Here is an 18401-nt window from a genome sequence, read left to right on the forward strand (position 1 = left end):
TGCTGTGAGCAGCAGTTAATACCTTGCCTTTAATAAAGAGCATGTTTAGGAGTAAACAATACCCTAAAATCCCTGCAGTTCTGAAATGCAGAACGGGTTTGTTCACAGCAAGGAATCGTGCCACAGAGTCTGATCAGTTGCTAATAGGAGCTCAGTGGATGTAAAAGGAGATTTCCTGGTGTTTTGATGCCTTTTTTTTTCTAATGGGAGCTGCACACAGGGAAACATTAAAGCCTTGATTGACAGCTGGTTGAAAATAAACCCACGGTAGCTGCTTTTCCTTTCCTTTCTGTGCTCAAACCACAGGTTTCTGCATTTTTCATCGTGACAAACAGAGCTTTCATCATCACTGTCAGTGTTGGGTGCCGTAAGCTGAATCCTCTTTCATCTCCCTCTCTCTTGGCTTACTGCACTGAGGATGCTGCGATGATGCTGAGGGAGATGCAGCAGTTAACTCTCCTCCAGGCTTTAGCTCTGCCCTCAGGCAAGCGGGAGATGCTATGGAAAGAGACGCCGATAGGAGCCTGCATCCAGGTTTTTGCTGCATCCCTGCTGCTGCGTGAGATGCAGCTCACTCCCCCCCCCCATGCCTGTGGAAGCAGGGATGCTGGAGATGGGGATTTGCCAGGGGGATTGAGCTGGGCACCGGCTTTCCTCCAGCCTCAGCTCCAGGTGCTGGGGCCGCGCCGGTGATGCCGGAGATGCGGAATTTTTCAGTTCTGGTGCGGATGCTGCAGCCGTGGTGAGGTCTCTGTGGCGCAATGGACGAGCGCGCTGGACTTCTAATCCAGAGGTTCCGGGTTCGAGTCCCGGCAGAGATGATCTCCAGGCAGGTGGCTCTTTTCTTTTCACGCCCACCCCCTCCCAGGTCCCAGTCCCTCACGTTTACACACACACACACCCCCCCCCAGGGTTTCAGAGGCAAAGATGACAATGACCTGTCATGACATCCCTCTGTAGAGCTGATGCACATAACAGCCGTGTGCTCCCCTCCTAAGACAGCTCTCTCATCATATTCCCCTTTCCTCGTTCCTTTTGGTATCTCCTGAATAGCGAGGTGTTTTAACCCTGCTTCTGCCCCCTCCCATCTTTGCTACCTCCATCAGCACAGTCCTGTGCTTTCCAGTGGAAATCAGGTGCTGAGGCAGTGCTTTAGGGCCTTCTGCTGAGATTTCTTGTGATACATGGGGTCTTTTCGCTTCTTTCCCTCAAACCTGTGGCAAAAATAACATAGGGCTACATTCTGAATTCCCACCTTAGAGAAGCTCTTTGCAAATACTCTTATTTTTGCATGGTTTTACTTAGAAGATGCAGGTTTACTGACAAACACCTCCCCATGGGGGTTCCTCTTCCTGGGTACCAAACTGGCTCTTCTTCCTCTTTCATGGATGTTCCAGGTTGTTAGTATGGAATCTCGTGTGATCTCATTGCTATCAGTAGGGAGAAAGGAGAGAGGGGAGCTGTGGTGAGGTGAGTGCAGTGACTGGGAGGTGACTGGGTTTCAGCAGGGCCTTTTCCAGGCTATTCCAGGGGTTAGTTGTGGTGGAGAAGTGCTGAAGGTTGGAGGAAGGGTGTTCCTCAACCGGGACTCTTCAGAGGGAAGTTCCTGTGTGGGTTGTTGGAGATGTCTGATGTAGGCTCAGCTCTGGAGAGCTGCTTGGACCAGGGATGCTTGTGACTAAACACAGAAGGTGCTCTTGGATCAGGTGTGGGTCATCCTAGGAACTGCTCATTGCTGCCACTTGGCTTGTTTCTCCTGCTGGTGTCCAGCTCATGCTAGAGTTCAGCCTGGTTGGAAGACCAGCCCTGGTGCTGCTCGAAGTTCTGCAGCCATGTTCATCCCGACATAGGTGTCACATCCATGACATCCAAGGGGGTCCTGAAAGGCCAGAAGGAGATTGTTCAGAGAAGATACAGAGACAGTGAGCATGGGTGCACCCCTCCCCCAGAGTAAAATGTGGTAGGAAGGAGTGAGACAGGGCAGAGATCCCATGTACCCTACAAAGAATGGAGGGTGAGGTATGTGCATTTTCCTTTCAGATGGAGCATTAGGTGGCCAAGCAAGCACAGATTCCTGTGGTGGGGGGGCTGTTGTGGTGCTTGCCAAGGGAAGGTGAGACCACCAGGTCCCTGCTGCCTTCCACAGCACCCAGCAGGCAGCCTGGGAGTGGGAAGGGAGGGGGAACATCAGCCCCTGCCTTGTGCCCGACCGGCCTTTCAGCTGCAGGGTCACAGCCGCCCTTCAGAAGGGTGCCAGGAGCTGATGGGTGCAGCTGAGCTGTGCCAAGGGTTTCCCTGTCTCCTTGCCTGCATCTGCTATGGGCCAGTGGGCTCGGGGGGGGGACCCAGCTACCCCCATGGGAGAGGACCTGCTTGTAAGGCTGCACCATACTCGGATCCATGCTATCCTCCAGCCACTCGTCCTGTGCCTGGCACCATGGCAAATACCCCCAGGGAGGTTTGCACCCCAGAAGAAGAGGGGGACCCCCTGGGGTGAGTGGGGCAGCTCTGGACCCGTCCCAGAAGAAGAGGCAAGAGCCAAGAGTGGAAGAGGGAAGTTTAATCCTCAGAGCACATGGGTGATAGCATCGGGCTGGCTGCACATTCAGCCCCACCATCCTGGACCCCCAGAGCCACCCCAAGGAAGGAAGAATGGCAGGAACTTGTTAACCTCCCCAGTGCCTTTGTTAAAGTGCATGCGAGTGCTGCTGGCCCTCATGCCCATAGGGTCCCCAAAATCCCACCTGGGAGGACCCAAACCCCAGCAGGACCATCGGGGCAGGGGGTGCAAACTGCAATGGGAGCCCATCCCCATCAGGGAGCTGAGTGCTAACGGAGGTGGCTGCACCCCCTCTATGCCCAAACAGCCCACGGGGACCTGCCCAGTGACCCCACCTCATTGTGTGGACCCCCACATCCACGGGGTGCTGATGCTGTTACTTTGGGGAGCCTGGGGGCTGCCCCGCGGCGATGCGGCTGACGCGCTCCAGGACATCCTGGGGACAGAGGGGGGGCACAGCCTGTGCCAGGGGACATTCCTCCACCAGGCTGTTCATGGGGGTGGGGGGTGGCACCACCTCCTCCTCCGGCCCCCCCAGGGCAGCATCGGGCCCCGCCAGCGCTGCCCTGAGGATGGGCAGCACCTTCTTCCTCGATGCCAAAGCGTTGCCTTGGTTGTAGGCAGTGACACAGGACCAGGGGCTGGGGACGGGCTGGAGGTGCAGGGCCGGTGTCGTGGCCTCCTCCAGCGCCCGGCACACCTGCAAGGAGGGAGGGAGCAGGGTGCTAATGCCCCAAACCCAGCAGCTTTTGGGGTGAGCCACAGCCTGGCTGCTACCCCAGGCCCCTGTGTTGGGGACTTTGAGGTCCCGGCCCCCCAACTCACAGCACTGCGGAAGGTCTCGTGCTGGCTGTAGACCGCGAGCTGCCGGGTGAGCACATTGCTCTCATCATAAGGGACGATCATGGCCACCAGCCCCGTGTAGCCCTGAGCCTGGCAGAAAGCATCCAGGTCCTGCAGCAAACCAGGCCTGTGCAGGAAGGTCTGGAAGGGGAGAGACCCTGGTGTCACCTCGGTGTCACCGTTGTGCCGCCTCCTGCCTCAGTTTCCTCCCCTGCCGGCTCTCACTTCCAGGTCCACGTAGATGGCGCTGATGGCGAGGACCAGCTCATCGCCAGAGAGGACTTTGAGGTCCTTCCGCAGCATCTGCTCCGTCGTCAGCCCTAGGAGGCAAAGAGGAGCCGAGTGTGAGTCCTTGATCCCAGGGAGATGGGTCTGTCCCAGTGGATCGCACCACCCCGGGCACGGACCCGAGACATCAAACTTGGTGGCTTGCAGGGTCCTGAAGATGGTGTCCCGGGCTGGCAGGTCGGGGAACCTCTCCTCGAGCAGGGAGACACACGCCACGTCCCTGGGTGTCACCTTGCCAGCGGCAGGGCTCAGGTTGATGGAGTCCAGGAGGATGGTGGCTGGAGGGGACAACCAGGAGCCATCAGCCGTCCCTGTCCCCTATCGCCACGGTTCATCGAGGGCCACCCCGTGCTCACCGTGCAGCAGCGTGGCCGTGGCTCGGTCCAGCACCCCTGGGGGACCTTGGGCCATGCGCTCAGTCACCAGCGTGGCGCAGGACCCAACCAGCGCCACTGTCACCGGGCAGCCGGGACCTCGGGCCCGTTCCAGCGGCCGGTGATCCAGGACCTCCACCACGGCATCCTCCAGGGCTGCGTCGGTGCTGGTGGGCGAGATGGGGAGGTGAAGCTCTCTTTATTCCTCAAATCCTTCCCTAAAACACCCCAGAAAGGGAAAGACTTCACCCACCCTGAGGCCAGACTCGACACCAACCAGGCTTGGGGTGGGTGGCCCCGCTTGTCCCCATGTGCCCCCTGCTCACCTGGGCAGGACGTTGTGATCGACCAGCGTGAGGGAGAGCAGCCCGGCGCGGTGCAGCCCCGCCAGGTCGATCTCATCCCGGAAGATGAGGGAGGCCGTGGGGATGCCCTGCTCCCGCAGCAGGAACGTCGTCTCCGTCCGCAGCGCGAGGTCAGCGCGAGGGATGTTCAGCACTGGGATGAAGGCGGCTCTGGGAGCCGGGGAGGTCTGGGGCAGGGGGTGACACCCGGTGAGATGTCCCCAAGCCACCGCTCGTCCCCAGACCCACGGCTGAGCCTCACCTGTGCCAGGAAATAAGCCAGGGCCAGGGCTGAGACGGTGGAGTCCAGGTCGCAGGCCTCGTTGCCCATCACCACGTGGATCTCCTGGTGACGCTGGATGCGCTCCTGCCGGGGTGGGAGGCATCAGGCAGGCAGGGAGCAGAGAGGGACCCGTCGCGGACGTCACCCATGTGCCACCCGCCAGCGCCTGGCATCCCATCACCCTCCTGGCAGGATCCATTTCTGGCACAGAAGCCACGTTTTGGGGCACGTGTGTGAAACCGGAGGCGCCGCGGCCCCAAGGACGACGGGAACACCCAGCTCCGCCAGCAGTAGCAGCGGGGACTGGGACATTCCCAAGCCGGGGAATGCTGTCGCAGCCTGGCAGCACAAAGTGTGGTTTGCAGAGGGGTGAGTTGGGGGTGGCTGTCCCCCCAAAAGACAACGTTTCACCCCAGTTTTCCTGCCTGCAGCAGCAAAGCCATGACGGTGTCACCCACGTCACCCCTAAATCCCCCCTCCCTGGGTGCTGGCACCCATCCTGTCGCCCTCGAGGGAGCCACCCTGTCTCCAGGCCTTGGTTTTGGTGACAAGGAGTTGATGCCATGACCCAGATTCATTTGTTCACTGTAAGCCAAGGAAGACAGCAAGCGAGAGCCACCGGCGGTGGTGGTAACCCCGCAGCAGGACTGGGAACCAGTACCCGGTGCTGGGAGAGCAGGGACAGGGCTGGGGGTGCTGGGGAGCCCCTAGCATGGAAGTGGCTTGGGGTGGCCCCGGTGTGGCTCTGTCAGCCCAGCCTGAGCTGTCGTGGGCCCCCTCTCCAGGGGACATGGGTGCACCCCAGGGAAGGGTCTTGATGCCCTGGGCACCCGCTTGTGTGCGTGCCTGCACCCCAGGTCCCAGGCACAGGGAACCCAGTCTCCTTGCTCCCCTGGGCACACAGCCCTGCTGCACCCTGCACCTCACTCCCCTGGGTACCCCAATTCCCCCCTGCACCCTAAACCCTTGCATCCTGCTCCCTCCTGCCCCCCAAACCCCTGCCCCCCAATCCCATGAGCATCCCAATTCCCTCCCTGCACCCTAAACCCTTGCATCCTGCTGCCTCTTGCCCCCCAAGCCCTGCACCCCAAGCCCATGAGCATCCCAATTCCCTCCCTGCACCCTAAACTCCTGCACCCCAATTCCCCCAGCTTCTGAGCTCCCTGCTCCCTTTTGCACCCAGTCGCCATGAACCCCAAACCCCTGCACCCCAATCCCCTGAGCACCCCAGTTCCCTCCCCTGCACCCTAAACCTCTGCCCCCTGTTCCCTCCTGCCCCCCTAAACCCCTGCACCCCAGTCCCCTGAGCACCCCAGTCCCCCTGCACCCCTATCTCTTGGGCACCCCAATTCCCCCAGCACCCTGCTCCCCTGAGCACCCAGTCCCCGTGAACCCCAAACCCCTGCACCGCAATCCCCAGAGCATCCCAATTCCCTCCCCTGCACCCTAATCCCAGCATCCCAGTTCCCCTACATCCCACCCCCTTGGGCACCCCAAGTCCCTGCACCCCAATGCCCTGAGCATCCCAATTCCCTCCCCAGCACCTTAAACCTCTGCACCCTAATCCCAGCATCCCAGTTCCCCTGCATCCCACCCCCTTGGGCACCCCAATCCCCAGAGCATCTCAGTTCCCTCCCCTGCACCCTAAACCTCTGCACCCTAATCCCAGTTCCCCTACATCCCACCCCCTTGGGCACCCCAAACCCCTGCACCCCAATGCCCTGAGCATCCCAGTTCCCTTCCCCTACACCCTAAACCTCTGCACCCTAATCCCAGCATCCCAGTTCCCCCGCATCCCGCCCCCTTGGGCACCCCAAGTCCCTGCACCCCAATGCCCTGAGCATCCCAATTCCCTCCCCAGCCCCCGCCTCCCCCCAGCCCCTCTACCTGCAGAGCCGCCCGGTTCCCCTGCACGAACCGCTCCATGCCGGCGCCGATCCGGACGCGGCCCCTGGCCCGCCCGGTACAACCGGGTACGACACGGGACGGTCCCGGCCCCGGCACCACCCCCACGTGCGGCGCCCGCCTCCTTCCCGGCAGCCCTTGCGCGGGCCCCCCCCGCTGAGGTCTGAGGTGGCGGTGATGGTCGCGGTCACCGCATTGACCCCCCAAAAGGCTCCGGACCCCCTCCAGACACCTCAACCCCTCCTTTAACACCCTCCCTTTAACACCCCCCCTCATCCCGCCCAGCACCGGGCGTTAAATCCCGGTGATTTTGGGGGTTCCCAGCGCTTAGGCCTCGCGTGGGGAAGGCACCGGGAAGCTCCGGTGTGCCCGGAGGGAAGCGGCGTCGCTGCCTTTGCTTCCCACCCCTCCTCTTCCTCCTCCTCCTCCTCCTCCTGTCAAACCGCCCTCCCGGCTGAGGGGACAGGGTGGAAGGAGGGAGAAGGGAAAAGGGGGAAAGAAGAGGGGTCAAAGAAGGGAAAGGGAGGAAAAAAAGAAGGGGAAAAGTGAGATAAGGAAAAGGGAGGAAAAAGGCGGAATAAAGAAGGAAAAAGCCGATAGGAAGGATAATAAGGAAGGGAAAGCGGGAATAAAGAGGGGGAAAGCAGGAATAAAGAAGAAAAAAAGCAGGAATAAAGAAGGAAAAAGGAATAAAGAAGAAAAAAAAGCAGGAATAAAGAAGGAAAAATCAGGAATAAAGAAGGAAAAAGGAATAAAGAAGGAAAAAGGAGGGAAAAGTAGGAATAAAGAAGGAAAAGGAGGAAAAAGCAGGAAAAGGAGGAAAGGAGCAGGCGGGAGGCGGCGCGGACCCACGGCGGCAGCGGCTGCACAGTAAGCGCGGACCGGGGGCTGCGGGGCCGGTGACACCGGGGCGGGGGGGACGCGGGACCCCGGCCCCGCTGCCGGGGGGGGGGGGGGATTTGGGGCTGGGCCGGGGCTGGAGCCGCCTCCCCGAGCCGGTTTTTCCGGCTCCCGGTGCCTCAGAACCGGCTCCTGGCGGGGCGGGAGCGGCGCCGGCTGCGGGCGGCTCCTGGGAGCGAGGGACCCCTTCCCTGGGACGGCAGTGCCGGGTCTCTTATCTCCCCTCCTTTCCCTTTAATTCCCCTTATTTCCCTTTAATTCCCCTTATTTCCCTTTATTTCCCCTTATTTCCCTTTATTTCCCCTTATCTCCCTTTATTTCCCCTTATCTCCCTTTATTTCCCCTTATCTCCCTTTATTTCCCCTTATCTCCCTTTATTTCCCCTTATTTCCCTTTATTTCTCCTTATTTCCCTTTATTTCTCTTTATCTCCCTTTATTGCCCTTTATTTCTCATTATTTCTCCTTTTTTCCCTTTAATTCCCATTATTTCCCTTTATTTCTCTTCGTTTCCCTTCATTTCCCATTATTTCCCATTATTCCCCTTTTATTCCCCTTTATTCCCCTTATTCCCCTTTATTTCCCCTTATTCCCCTTTATTTCCCCTTATTCCCCTTTATTTCCCCTTATTCCCCTTCATCTCCCCTTATTCCCCTTCATTTCCCCTTATTTCCCTTCATTTCCCCTTATTTCCCTTCATTTCCCCTTATTTCCCTTCATTTCCCCTTATTTCTCATTTCCCCTTATTTCCCTTCATTTCCCATTATTTCCCTTTAATTATTTCCCTTTACATCCTTTCCTTTTATTTTACTTTTAATTTAATTTCATTTTATTTTACTTATTTCCTTTCCTTTCATTTATTTTTCCTCACCACTTCATTTTGCTCCCAGATTCCAGCCACATTCCCTCACTCATTGACCCCATTCCTCCATCTCCTCCTTAGTAATTCCTTACCCAGTTATTAAATCCTTACTCATCACCCAATAACCCTCAGCTCTTTACTCGCCTCCCACCCATTGCTCTACCAAGAGCATTCATTTCCTTCACTCCCACACTTTTTCTTTCCCATTTTCTGGCTTTATTTCCTTGTTTGTGGATTTGTTCCTGGAGGAATGGTGCTTTATGTGTTTATTAATGGTATTTCTTCATGTCTATTCCTTGGGAATGTTGGCGTAGTTATTTATTGCTCCACCTCTGTGCTACTTACTTATTAAATAAGGACAATAATTATACTACTATTACTACTACTACTACTATGTTTGGCATTAGGCACCATTCCCTTCCTTTCCTCTCTCCCAAAATCCCTTCGCTCCAGCCCTAAACCAGGCAGGAACAGCTCGGAGGGCACCAACCCCTTGATTTTCTCCTGGAATTTCATCACCTCCCCCCAGAAAACCCCTTTTTCCACCCAATTTCCACCCAACCTGGGTGTTTCCATCCCCATCTCTCTCGGAGCGTCCCAATCCCCTTGGGAATACAAGGGTCCAGACCAGGATTGCTGGCACAACGTTCCTGAACGTTGCCAAAGTTCCTGAATCTCTTCAGGAGTTGAAAGCCAAATTTCCTCAAATTCCAGGATTTCTAAGCCAAATTTCCTCAAATTCCAGGATTTCTAAGCCAAATTTCCTCAAATTCCAGGATTTCTAAGCCGAATTTCCCAAATCTCTCTGCAGGAGCATCTTGGCCAAAGAGTTTGCAGGAAAACCCCTGTGGAAGTGCAGGATTCCAACCTTTCCCTGCGCCGCTTCGGATCCATTGAACCCCTCAGTTCCTCCCAGGTTGGTTTGGGATTTTCCTTCTTTCCTTCCCAATGGGAGGCAGATAATGACTTAAATGAATGTAGAGGAATTGGGAAGAGGAACTCGAAGCTACACGAGCCATTCCTGGTGAATAAATTGGACCGAAATACGTGGTTTTAATTGAAATTCCCAATTTTTCCCTTCTAATGGAGATATTTGGGATGCGGCCATTCCTGGGCAGACCCGGAGTGTTCCCAGGAGCCTGATCCAGACCCACTCAAGGCAGGACACCACGGTGAGGCTCCTGATGGAGCAGCCACCGGAGCAGGAAGGGATGCTCCCAGCCCCTTCCAATGGGAAAGGGAGCCCCCAGCTCCTGGAAGAGGCCGTTGGTGGGGAGGAAAAGGTGACTGGAAGCGAGGAGATCCTGGCACCGGATGCTTCTTGTGCCCCACATCTCCCCCCCATCAAGCATCTGCAGGAGGATGCTGAGGAGAAGCAGTGTGTGGAGGATGGGGGGTCCCTGCCAGGTCCCCCCATGCCCAGCCCCAGTGCTGGGGCACTGGGGTTACCCTCGGCGCCCCCCCAAATCCAGCCCCCGAGTCGGGAAGTGCAGGAGGAATTCTACTGCGTGAAGTGGATCAGCTGGAAGGGCGAGAGGACCCCGGTCATCATGCAGAGTGAGAACGGGCCCTGCCCGCTCCTCGCCATCATGAACATCCTCCTCCTGCAGTGGAAGGCAAGTGGGGTGCAGAGGGGAGGACCTGGGGGGGGGATCGGCCTCAAATCCCTCTGGATCGTGAAGGGAAGGGGCCTGGGAATGCTCCTGAGCCTCTCGCTGCTTCCAGGTGAAGCTGCCCCCACAGAAGGAGGTGGTCACGGCCGAGGAGCTGATGGCACATTTGGGTGAGGCTGTCCCTGTCCTGCTGCCAGCGCGGTGGCACCGGGGCTCACTGGGGCTCACTGGGGCTCACCGGGGCTCACCGGGGCCTCACCGTGTTGCCTTGCAGGGGACTGCATCTTGGCCACCCAGCCCCGGGAGCCATCGGAGGGGCTGCAGCTCAACTTCCAGCAGGTGAGGAACAATCCCAGCCCAAACCCCGCTCCCTTCCAGCTCGGGGAGCTCTGGTGGCCTTGGGCTACAGGGCTTGGGGTGCCAGCCCGCTTCCCAAGCAACCCCCCCCCCGTTCTTGCCCCCCAGAACATCAGTGACTCCATGATGGTGCTCCCCAAGCTCTCGACGGGGCTGGACGTCAACGTGAGGTTCACGGGGGTCTCGGACTTTGAGTACACACCTGAGTGCATCGTCTTCGACCTCCTCAACGTCCCGCTCTACCACGGCTGGCTGGTGGACCCCCAGGTGAGCTGCCCCATGGCTGCCGTGGGGCCAGGGAGCCATCCAAGGAGCTGCAGCACCTCTGCTGTGAAGAGCTGGGGTTCATCCTGGAGCAAAGGAGCAGTTTGCCGATGACCCCAAGCTGTGGGGTTCGGTTGATCCGCTGGAGGGAAGGAATGGCATCCAGAGGGACCTTGACTTGTGAGGTGGGCTGGTGCCAACCTCGTGGAGTTTAACCATGGCAAGGGCAAGGTCCTGCAGCTGGGTGGGAGCAATCCCAGGCCCAGCTACAGGTTGGGCAGAGAAGAGATTCAGAGCAGCCCAAGGAGAGGGACTTGGGGGTGTTGGTTGATGAGAAAATGAATGTGAGCCGGCTTCAGTGTGCGCTTGCAGCCCAGAAACCAACCGTATCCTGGGCTGCATCCAAAGGAGCGTGACCAGCAGGTCATGGAGGTGATCCTGCCCCTCTGCTCTGCTCTGGTGGGACCTCACCTGGAGCATTGTGTGCAGTTCTGGGGTCCTCAGCATAAAGAGGATGTGGAACTGTTGGAACAAGTCCAGAGGAGGCCACGAGGATGCTCAGGGGCTGGAGCACCTCCTGTATGGAGACAGGCTGAGGAAGTTGGGGCTGTTCAGCCTGGAGAAGAGAAGCTGCGGGGAGACCTCAGAGCAGCTTCCAGTGTCTGAAGGGGGCCTATAGGGATGCTGGGGAGGGACTCTTCATTAGGGACTGCAGTGACAGGACAAGGGGTAACGGGTTCAGACTGAAACAGGGGAAGTTTTGGTTGGATCTAAGGAAGAAGTTCTTTCCTGTGAGGGTGCTGAGGCACTGGAATGGGTTGCCCAGGGAGGTTGTGAATGCTCCATCCCTGGTGGTGTTCAAGGCCAGGTTGGATGGAGCCTTCGGTGCCATGGTTTAGTGTGAGGTGTCCCTGCCCATGGCAGGGGGGTTGGAACTGGATGATCTTCAGGCCCTTTCCAACCCTAACTATTCTATGGTTCTATAAGAGGAGTAGAGGGAAGATGGAGAGAAGGTTTTTCCATGAGCTGGGTGACAGGGCAAGGGACAATGGGTTTAAACTGGAAGAGGGGCATAAACTCCTTGTGTCCCTTTAGATGGGGCATAAAGAAGTATTTTACAGTGAGGCTGGTGGGACACTGGAACGTGTTGCCAAGAGAAGTTGTGGATGCCCCATTGTTGGGAACACTCGAGGTCAGGTTGGAGCAACATGCTCTTGTGGAAGGTGGCCCTGCCCCTGGCCTAGATGAGTTTTGAGGGTCCTTTCCAAACCCAAACCCTTCTGTGATGCTGTGGGTGGGCTTTGGACCTGACCTAGTTCCTGCCTATGGCAGGAGGTTGGACTGGATGATCTTGAAGGTCCTTTTCAACCCAAACCTTTCTGTGATGCTGTGGATGGGATTTTGGAGCTGACCTACTTCCTGCCTATGGCAGGAGGTTGGACTGGATGATCTTGAAGGTCCTTTCCAACCCAAACCCTTCCCCACGCTGGAAGCCACCAGCTCAGCTTCTTGGACATCCCCATGACGGAGCCATGGTCCAGCTTGGTTGGGGAAGGTCCAATCCCCCCCTCCCTGGGGCTGCTGTGGCTTGGGGGCAGGTCCCCACAGAGCTGCTGCTCAGTGTCCCCTCCCTGCAGAGCCCGGAGGTGGTCCAGGCCGTGGGCAAGCTCAGCTACAACCAACTGGTGGAGAAGATCATCACCTGCAAACAGGCGAGTGACTCCAGCCTGGTGAGCGAAGGTAACCCCCCCCCTCCCTGCCCTGCTGTGGTCACTGGTGGGGTGCTGGTCACCCCAGCCCCACTGCCACCCCCTGTCCCCCTCCCCTAGGGCTGGTGGCAGAGCAGTTCCTGGAGTCCACGGCCTCCCAGCTCACCTACCATGGGCTGTGTGAGCTCACGGGGGCCGTGAGGGAGGGCGAGCTCAGCGTCTTCTTCCGCAACAACCACTTCAGCACCATGACCAAGCACAAGGTGCAGCTCCAGCCCCTTCCCCGCCTTCCTTCCAGACCCACCGAGGGCTGCCTGGGAGCCACTGCCCCTTCTCCCCTGTCCCCAGGGCCACCTTTACCTGCTGGTGACGGACCAGGGCTTCCTGCAGGAGGAGAAGGTGGTTTGGGAAAGCCTCCACAACGTGGATGGGGACAGTTGCTTCTGCGACACCGATTTCCATCTCAGCCACACGCCGGCCAAGGAGGGGGCTGCTGCGGCCCCCGCGGACCACCAGCTCCAGCAGAGACAAGTGGACCAGGTAAGGGGGACAATGGGTGGCAGCAGGGGACACCCAGGTCCCGTCCCAGCTCCATGGGTGCTGCTGTGCTGAGCAACCTTTTTCTATCCCCCTCCAGGATTACCTGATAGCTCTGTCCCTGCAGCAGCAGCAGGGGCAGGAGCCCTCCACCCTCAGTGACCTGGAGCTGGCGCAGCAGCTGCAGCAGGAGGAGTATCAGCAGCAGCAGCAGCAGCATCCTCAGCATCGCCATCACCCACAGCAGCAGCCGCAGGCCCCAGTGCAGGTACCTGGGGCTGCAGCGAGGGGCGGGGGGTGTGGGTGCTTCTCCCCCCCACCCTGTTCTGCCCCACCGCCTGGGCCAGGGGGGTGATGGATGGGGGGGGGAGGTTCTGTGGGTCCTCCCACCCCCTTTGTTGCACCCACAGGGCTGGGGTCGGCCACCCAGGGAGCAGAGGCAGCGGCAGAAGCCAGACTTGGACTGTGTCATCCTATAGCCCCTGTGGGGGCTCCTCAGGGGCTTGGGGGGGCGGGGGCCGTCCCCACATCCAGAGACCCCCAACCTCCCATCCTGGCCTCCAGGGGGTACCTGGGGCCAGAAGCAGGGAAAACGCATGGAGGAAGGGGGGGTCCTCCCCCCCCATTGCTGGGACCACCCAAATCTTTCCAGTGGCCTTAACACGGGGGGGCTCCCCCCGCAGGGGGACACACACCCACCCCACACCCCCCCCCCACCTCCCGGTTCCGGCCCCTCCGCACCCACGCGGCAGCAGCGGAGCCCCGGTGAACGCGGGGGGCCGGGGTCTCCCCCCGCGGGCTCCCGCCTCCCCTTGCCCGTTACGTTCCCGTTACGTGCCCGGGGCCCGGCCCATCCCGGTTCAACGGGAACCGGCCCCGCTGCTTCCCTGAGCCCCTGCTCCACGCTGGGGCTTTCACCTCCCGGGACCCCCGTCCCGTCCTGTCCCGTCCCGGAGGAGCCGCAAACCCGGCCTGCACCGAGCCCCCCGGTGGCGGCGGCCGTGACGGCCCCGCGCTGCCCGCTCCCTCCCGGTGCCCGTCAGGAGCCTTTTTAAGGCACAAAGCGCTCATTGTCCCGTTGGCAAAGCCCTAATCCTGCCCTGGGCGGGCGCCCGGGCCCGGCCGCTGCCGAGGGGCTCCCGTTCGCCTCATCCCGGCGTTATTCCCGTTCGAGCCCATGCAAACGGGGAAGTCCCCGTGCCCGGGAGCCGGGTTCCTCCCTGGGGCCGCTGCCACGGCTCCGGTTAATGTTCACCCGCTGACCCCTCGGCGGCCGGGAGCAAAGTCCTGCGGCGCCGGAGCCGGGAGCAGAAGGAAGGGAGTTGGGGGGGGAATTGGGTGCCAGGGCCCCCCTCACCTCTCCCCTGCTCTTTCCCTTCCTCCTCCCCAGCATGTTCCAGGCCTTGTACAACTGCTTCTGGTGGGAGCGGCTCTGGCTCCCGGCGAACCTCACCTGGGCCGACCTGGAGGACCGGGATGGGAGAGTCTACGCCAAAGCCTCCGACCTCTACATCACCATCCCCTTGGCCTTCGTCTTCCTCGTTGTCCGGCACCTCTTCGAGACGTGAGTCCCTTCCCCCTGTGCCAGGGATCCCCTCCGTGCGATGGGGGCACCCTGGGGTCCTGCCCCGTGTCCCCCGTCCCCGAGGGCTCTGCACAATCCGGCTTTGTGCATCCTCCAGGAGCGCTGCCTGGGGCAAACAACGGTCGGGAACAGAGGGGGCTTTGTTGGGGAGGCCACCACGGCCCCGCTGCTCCGTGGCCACAGGGCCTTTGGGTGCTGAAACCCCACGGTGGGATGGGGAAACAGGCACTGAGGGGGCTTTGATGGGGCCGCATCAACCAGGTGGCACGGAAACGACATCTTCGGTCCCCTGCTCCCTCCCCAGGTACGTGGCCACCCCCCTGGCCGGGCTCCTGAACGTCAAGGAGAAGATCAGGTTAAAAGCCACCCCCAACCCTGTGCTGGAGAAGTTCTATGCTGCCACCTCCAAGCACCCCAAGCAGGTGAGGTATGGGGGGGGGGCTTGGTGTGGCTGGGGAGGGGGATACAAGCAGCAGAGCCGGGTCCCTGTGTGACGGTGGTGACGGCCCCGCTGTCCCCAGGCTGATGTGGAGATGCTCTCCAAGAAGAGCGGTTGCACCGTGCGGCAAGTGGAGCGCTGGTTCCGCCGCCGCCGCAACCAGGACCGGCCCAGCCTGCTCAAGAAGTTCAGGGAGGCCAGGTGAGACCCAGGGCCTGTCCCCATCACGGTCCCCATCACCGTCCCCATCGCTGTCCCCATCACGGTCCCCATCACCATCTCCATCACCATCACTGTCCCCATCACTGTCCCCATCACCGTCCCCATCACCGTCCCCATCACCGTCCCCATCACCGTCCCCATCACCGTCCCCATCACCGTCCCCATCACCGTCCCCATCACGGTCCCCATCACCATCTCCATCACCATCTCCATCACCGTCCCCATCACCGTCCCCATCACCGTCCCCATCACCGTCCCCATCACCGTCCCCATCACCGTCCCCATCACCGTCCCCATCACCGTCCCCATCACCGTCTCCATCACCGTCTCCATCACCGTCCCCATCACTGTCCCTGTCATTGTCCCCATCACCGTCCCCATCACCGTCCCCATCAAAGTCCCCATCTCCATCCCCATCCCCATCCCCATCTCCATTCCCATCACCATCTCCATCACCCTGCGGGGCACCCACGTGGCTGGGAGGACCTAGGGGCCGGGGGGACATGGGGCCGGTGGGTCCGTCCTTCTCCCTCCCTCTCCCGGTGCCCGCCTGAGGACCGTCTGCTTCCTTTTTCCAGTTGGAGATTCACCTTTTACCTTATTGCTTTCATTGCTGGCATGGCTGTTATAGTGGATGTAAGTACTGCTCCCCCCCTTCCCCTGCCCCATCGGCCCCCCCGCTCCCCTCTAACCGCTCTCTGTCTCCCTCTTCCCCTCCACATCCCACAGAAACCCTGGTTCTATGACCTCCGGGAGGTGTGGAAGGGATACCCCATCCAGGTGAGCTCCAACCCCGTCCCGGCCACCCTCCGCATCCCTTCCTGCCCCTGGGCAGCAGGGTCCAGAGGCCCCGGTGCTGTGGAGGGGCTCTCTGGGTGTGTGGGGTTGTCCCTGGCACCCGGGTGGGTCTGGGTGATGCACAGGGAAGGGCTTTGGGTGCTGTGGGTCTGGCAGGTGCCCACAGGAGGGGTTCAAGCCCTCGAGCTGTCTCTTGGCTTTCAGAGCATGCTGCCCTCCCAGTACTGGTACTACATGATCGAGCTCTCCTTCTACTGGTCCCTGCTCTTCAGCATCGCCTCCGATGTCAAACGCAAGGTGGGCTGGGGCAATGGGGCTCGCTGGGGGCACCTTGGCAGGGGGTTCTTCACCCTCTGGGGCTGGGGGGGAACTGGGGCCATGGTGGGGGTCTCGGGTACGAGCAGGTTGTGGTGTTTGGAGCCTGCTCCAGCCTCCAGCTCCCCCTTTCCTGGGTGCAGGACTTCAAGGAACAAATCATCCACCACGTGGCCACCATCATCCTCATCAGCTTCTCCTGGTTTGCCAACTACGTCCGTGCGGGGACGCTCATCATGGCCCTGCACGACTCCTCGGACTATCTGCTGGAGGTACAGCCCCTCCCCCGCCGCCTCCTCATGGAGCCATGGCGTGGGTTGGGTTGAAGGGAGCTTAAAGCTCATCCAAAGCCATGGCAGGGACCCCTTCCACTGGAGCAGGATGCTCCAAGCCCCTGTGTCCAACCTGGCCTTGAGCACTGCCAGGGATGGGGCAGCCACAGCTTCTCTGGGCACCCTGTGCCAGCGCCTCAGCACCCTCACAGGGAAGAGCTTCTGCCTAAGAGCTCATCTCAGTCTCCCCTCGGGCAGGTTAAAGCCATTCCCCTTGGCCTGTCCCTGCATCCCTTGTCCCAAGCCCCTCTCCAGGTTTCCTGCAGCCCCTTCAGGCACTGGAGCTGCTCTAAGCTCTCCCCTGCATCTTCAGCTCTGTCCCCATCGCTCACCCCCTCTGTCCCTGTCCCCCTCCCCAGTCTGCCAAGATGTTCAACTACGCCGGCTGGAGGAACACCTGCAACAACATCTTCATCGTCTTCGCCGCCGTCTTCATCATCACCCGCTTGGTCATTCTGCCCTTCTGGTGAGTGCTGGGGGCCTGGGGGGGGGGAGACGACACTGAGGCATGGGGCAGGGAGATGCAAGGGGGGGCAGGATCCTGGTCCCTGCCTGTAACGGGGCCGCTTCTCCCGGCAGGATCATGCACTGCACCGTGGTTTACCCGCTGGAGCTCTACCCGGCCTTCTTCGGCTACTACTTCTTTAACTTCATGATGGCCGTGCTGCAGTCGCTGCACATCTTCTGGGCCTACCTCATCATCCGCATGGCCCAGAAGTTCATAACTGGAAAGGCAAGAGGGGGACGGGGGGGGGGGGTGATGGAGAGCCCCAAATCATGGAGCTGGGTTGCATTTGGCTCCTGAATCCCAGAGAACCCTCAACGGGGACTGGAGGCTCTGGTGCCATGGAGGGGGTCTCTGGGTGTGTGGGGTGTCTCTGCCCCCATGTGGGTCTGGGTGGTGCCCATGGAAGGGGTCAAACCGTGGTGGTTGCAATGGGGGAAGCTGCCTGAACACCCCCCCTTTGGTCACCCCACAGGTGGTGGAGGACGAGAGGAGCGACCGCGAGGAGACGGACAACTCGGAGGAGGAGGAGGAGAAGAACGGGCCCCTCTCCAACGGGCACCCGGTGCTCAACAACAACCACCGCAAAACCGACTGAGGCACCGGAGCCACCGCCCTGGGGTGTCCCCCCCGCCGCCGCCACCACCACCACCACCACCACCACCACCTCGCTCCCCTCCGGGTGCAGCCGTTGCCGCTTCCCCACCTCACAGCGGTGGTGCCCTTCCTGCCTTTCACCTGCTGCCTTAAGCCACCGCGGTGCCGGGGTTCCAGCCCCGTTATTCCCCCTTTCCCACCCATCCCAGCGGGAAGCACGGCCTGCAGCTGCCTCTAACACGGGGAGAAGCCCCTTCCCCAAGCCCGGGGCAGGGTGGGAGGGAGGAGTGGAGCAATTCCGGGGCGGAGGGGGGGGGGGGGCGGATCCAGTGGCCATGGGGACACTTGGGAAGGGAGCCCCCGGAGGAGTTGGATCCCTTCCTATTGCCAATGGGATTTGGGTATCGTGTCCCCCCCCACCCGGACAAATTCACAGCCCAATCCCTTCCTTTTTGTGTTCTTGTTTTTTGCTGTTTTCTATTTATTTGGATGCCAGAAGGAGCCGGGGGCTTGGCTCCGGGGTCTCCTGCCTCCATCCCGGGCTGTGGGGATGTCCCAGCGCGGAGGGAGGAAGGAAAGGACCATTCCCAACCACAGACCAAAAAACGTGTTTTGTTGTTCTTGTTTTTTAAAAAAAGAAAGAAATAAAAAGCTTAAAAGATACGAAAAGTTCACAACTAATAAACTTCCAGGAAAAAAAAAAAAAGAGAATTCCAGAGCTCTGGAATCATCTGTGGCTGCTGCAGTGGCTCCGGCTCACACACGGGGGTG

The 18401-nt window shown here is 59.9% G+C and overlaps 3 protein-coding genes and 1 non-coding gene across 6 annotated transcripts; 3 read left to right on the forward strand and 1 right to left on the reverse strand.

Moving 5' to 3' along the window:
* The first annotated feature begins 747 nt into the window (after positions 1–747).
* Positions 748–821, forward strand: TRNAR-UCU (transfer RNA arginine (anticodon UCU)). The gene has a single exon. It is a non-coding gene; the product is annotated as a tRNA-Arg (tRNA).
* A 460-nt stretch (positions 822–1281) lies between these two features.
* Positions 1282–6688, reverse strand: PRUNE1 (prune exopolyphosphatase 1). Of its 2 annotated transcripts, XR_008973504.1 has the most exons (10): positions 6580–6688; positions 4672–4776; positions 4392–4597; positions 4048–4232; positions 3811–3969; positions 3629–3723; positions 3386–3544; positions 2896–3260; positions 1584–1879; positions 1282–1430 (listed from the first exon to the last, which is right to left on the reverse strand). XR_008973504.1 is itself a non-coding variant. In XM_057419423.1 (9 exons), exons 1-8 carry the CDS (start codon positions 6616–6618, stop codon positions 2937–2939), a joined length of 1272 nt encoding a protein of 423 aa, XP_057275406.1. In that variant the 5' UTR covers positions 6619–6688; the 3' UTR covers positions 1282–1879; positions 2896–2936. The 2 variants fall into 2 exon arrangements, 1 of the variants encoding a protein (XP_057275406.1); XM_057419423.1 differs by having other exon boundaries at positions 1282–1879.
* A 760-nt stretch (positions 6689–7448) lies between these two features.
* Positions 7449–13346, forward strand: MINDY1 (MINDY lysine 48 deubiquitinase 1). Of its 2 annotated transcripts, none has more exons than XM_057419420.1 (11): positions 7449–7467; positions 9169–9277; positions 9447–9973; positions 10083–10140; positions 10245–10309; positions 10436–10594; positions 12229–12331; positions 12421–12563; positions 12649–12840; positions 12938–13105; positions 13248–13346. In XM_057419420.1, exons 3-11 carry the CDS (start codon positions 9542–9544, stop codon positions 13314–13316), a joined length of 1389 nt encoding a protein of 462 aa, XP_057275403.1. In that variant the 5' UTR covers positions 7449–7467; positions 9169–9277; positions 9447–9541; the 3' UTR covers positions 13317–13346. The 2 variants fall into 2 exon arrangements, with proteins under 2 accessions (XP_057275403.1, XP_057275404.1); XM_057419421.1 differs by having other exon boundaries at positions 12965–13105.
* Positions 13347–14160: 814 nt separating this feature from the next.
* Positions 14161–17658, forward strand: CERS2 (ceramide synthase 2). The gene is made up of 10 exons (XM_057419422.1): positions 14161–14401; positions 14727–14844; positions 14944–15062; positions 15662–15719; positions 15813–15863; positions 16086–16178; positions 16340–16468; positions 16888–16994; positions 17108–17261; positions 17509–17658. Exons 1-10 carry the CDS (start codon positions 14229–14231, stop codon positions 17629–17631), a joined length of 1125 nt encoding a protein of 374 aa, XP_057275405.1. The 5' UTR covers positions 14161–14228; the 3' UTR covers positions 17632–17658.
* The last annotated feature ends 743 nt before the right edge of the window (positions 17659–18401 follow it).

Source organism: Pezoporus wallicus, unplaced genomic scaffold, assembly GCF_028554395.1.
Source record: "Pezoporus wallicus isolate ANWC-B61680 ecotype Strahan unplaced genomic scaffold, APGP_CSIRO_Pwel_v1 contig_8321, whole genome shotgun sequence".
Lineage (NCBI taxonomy): Eukaryota > Metazoa > Chordata > Aves > Psittaciformes > Psittacidae > Pezoporus > Pezoporus wallicus.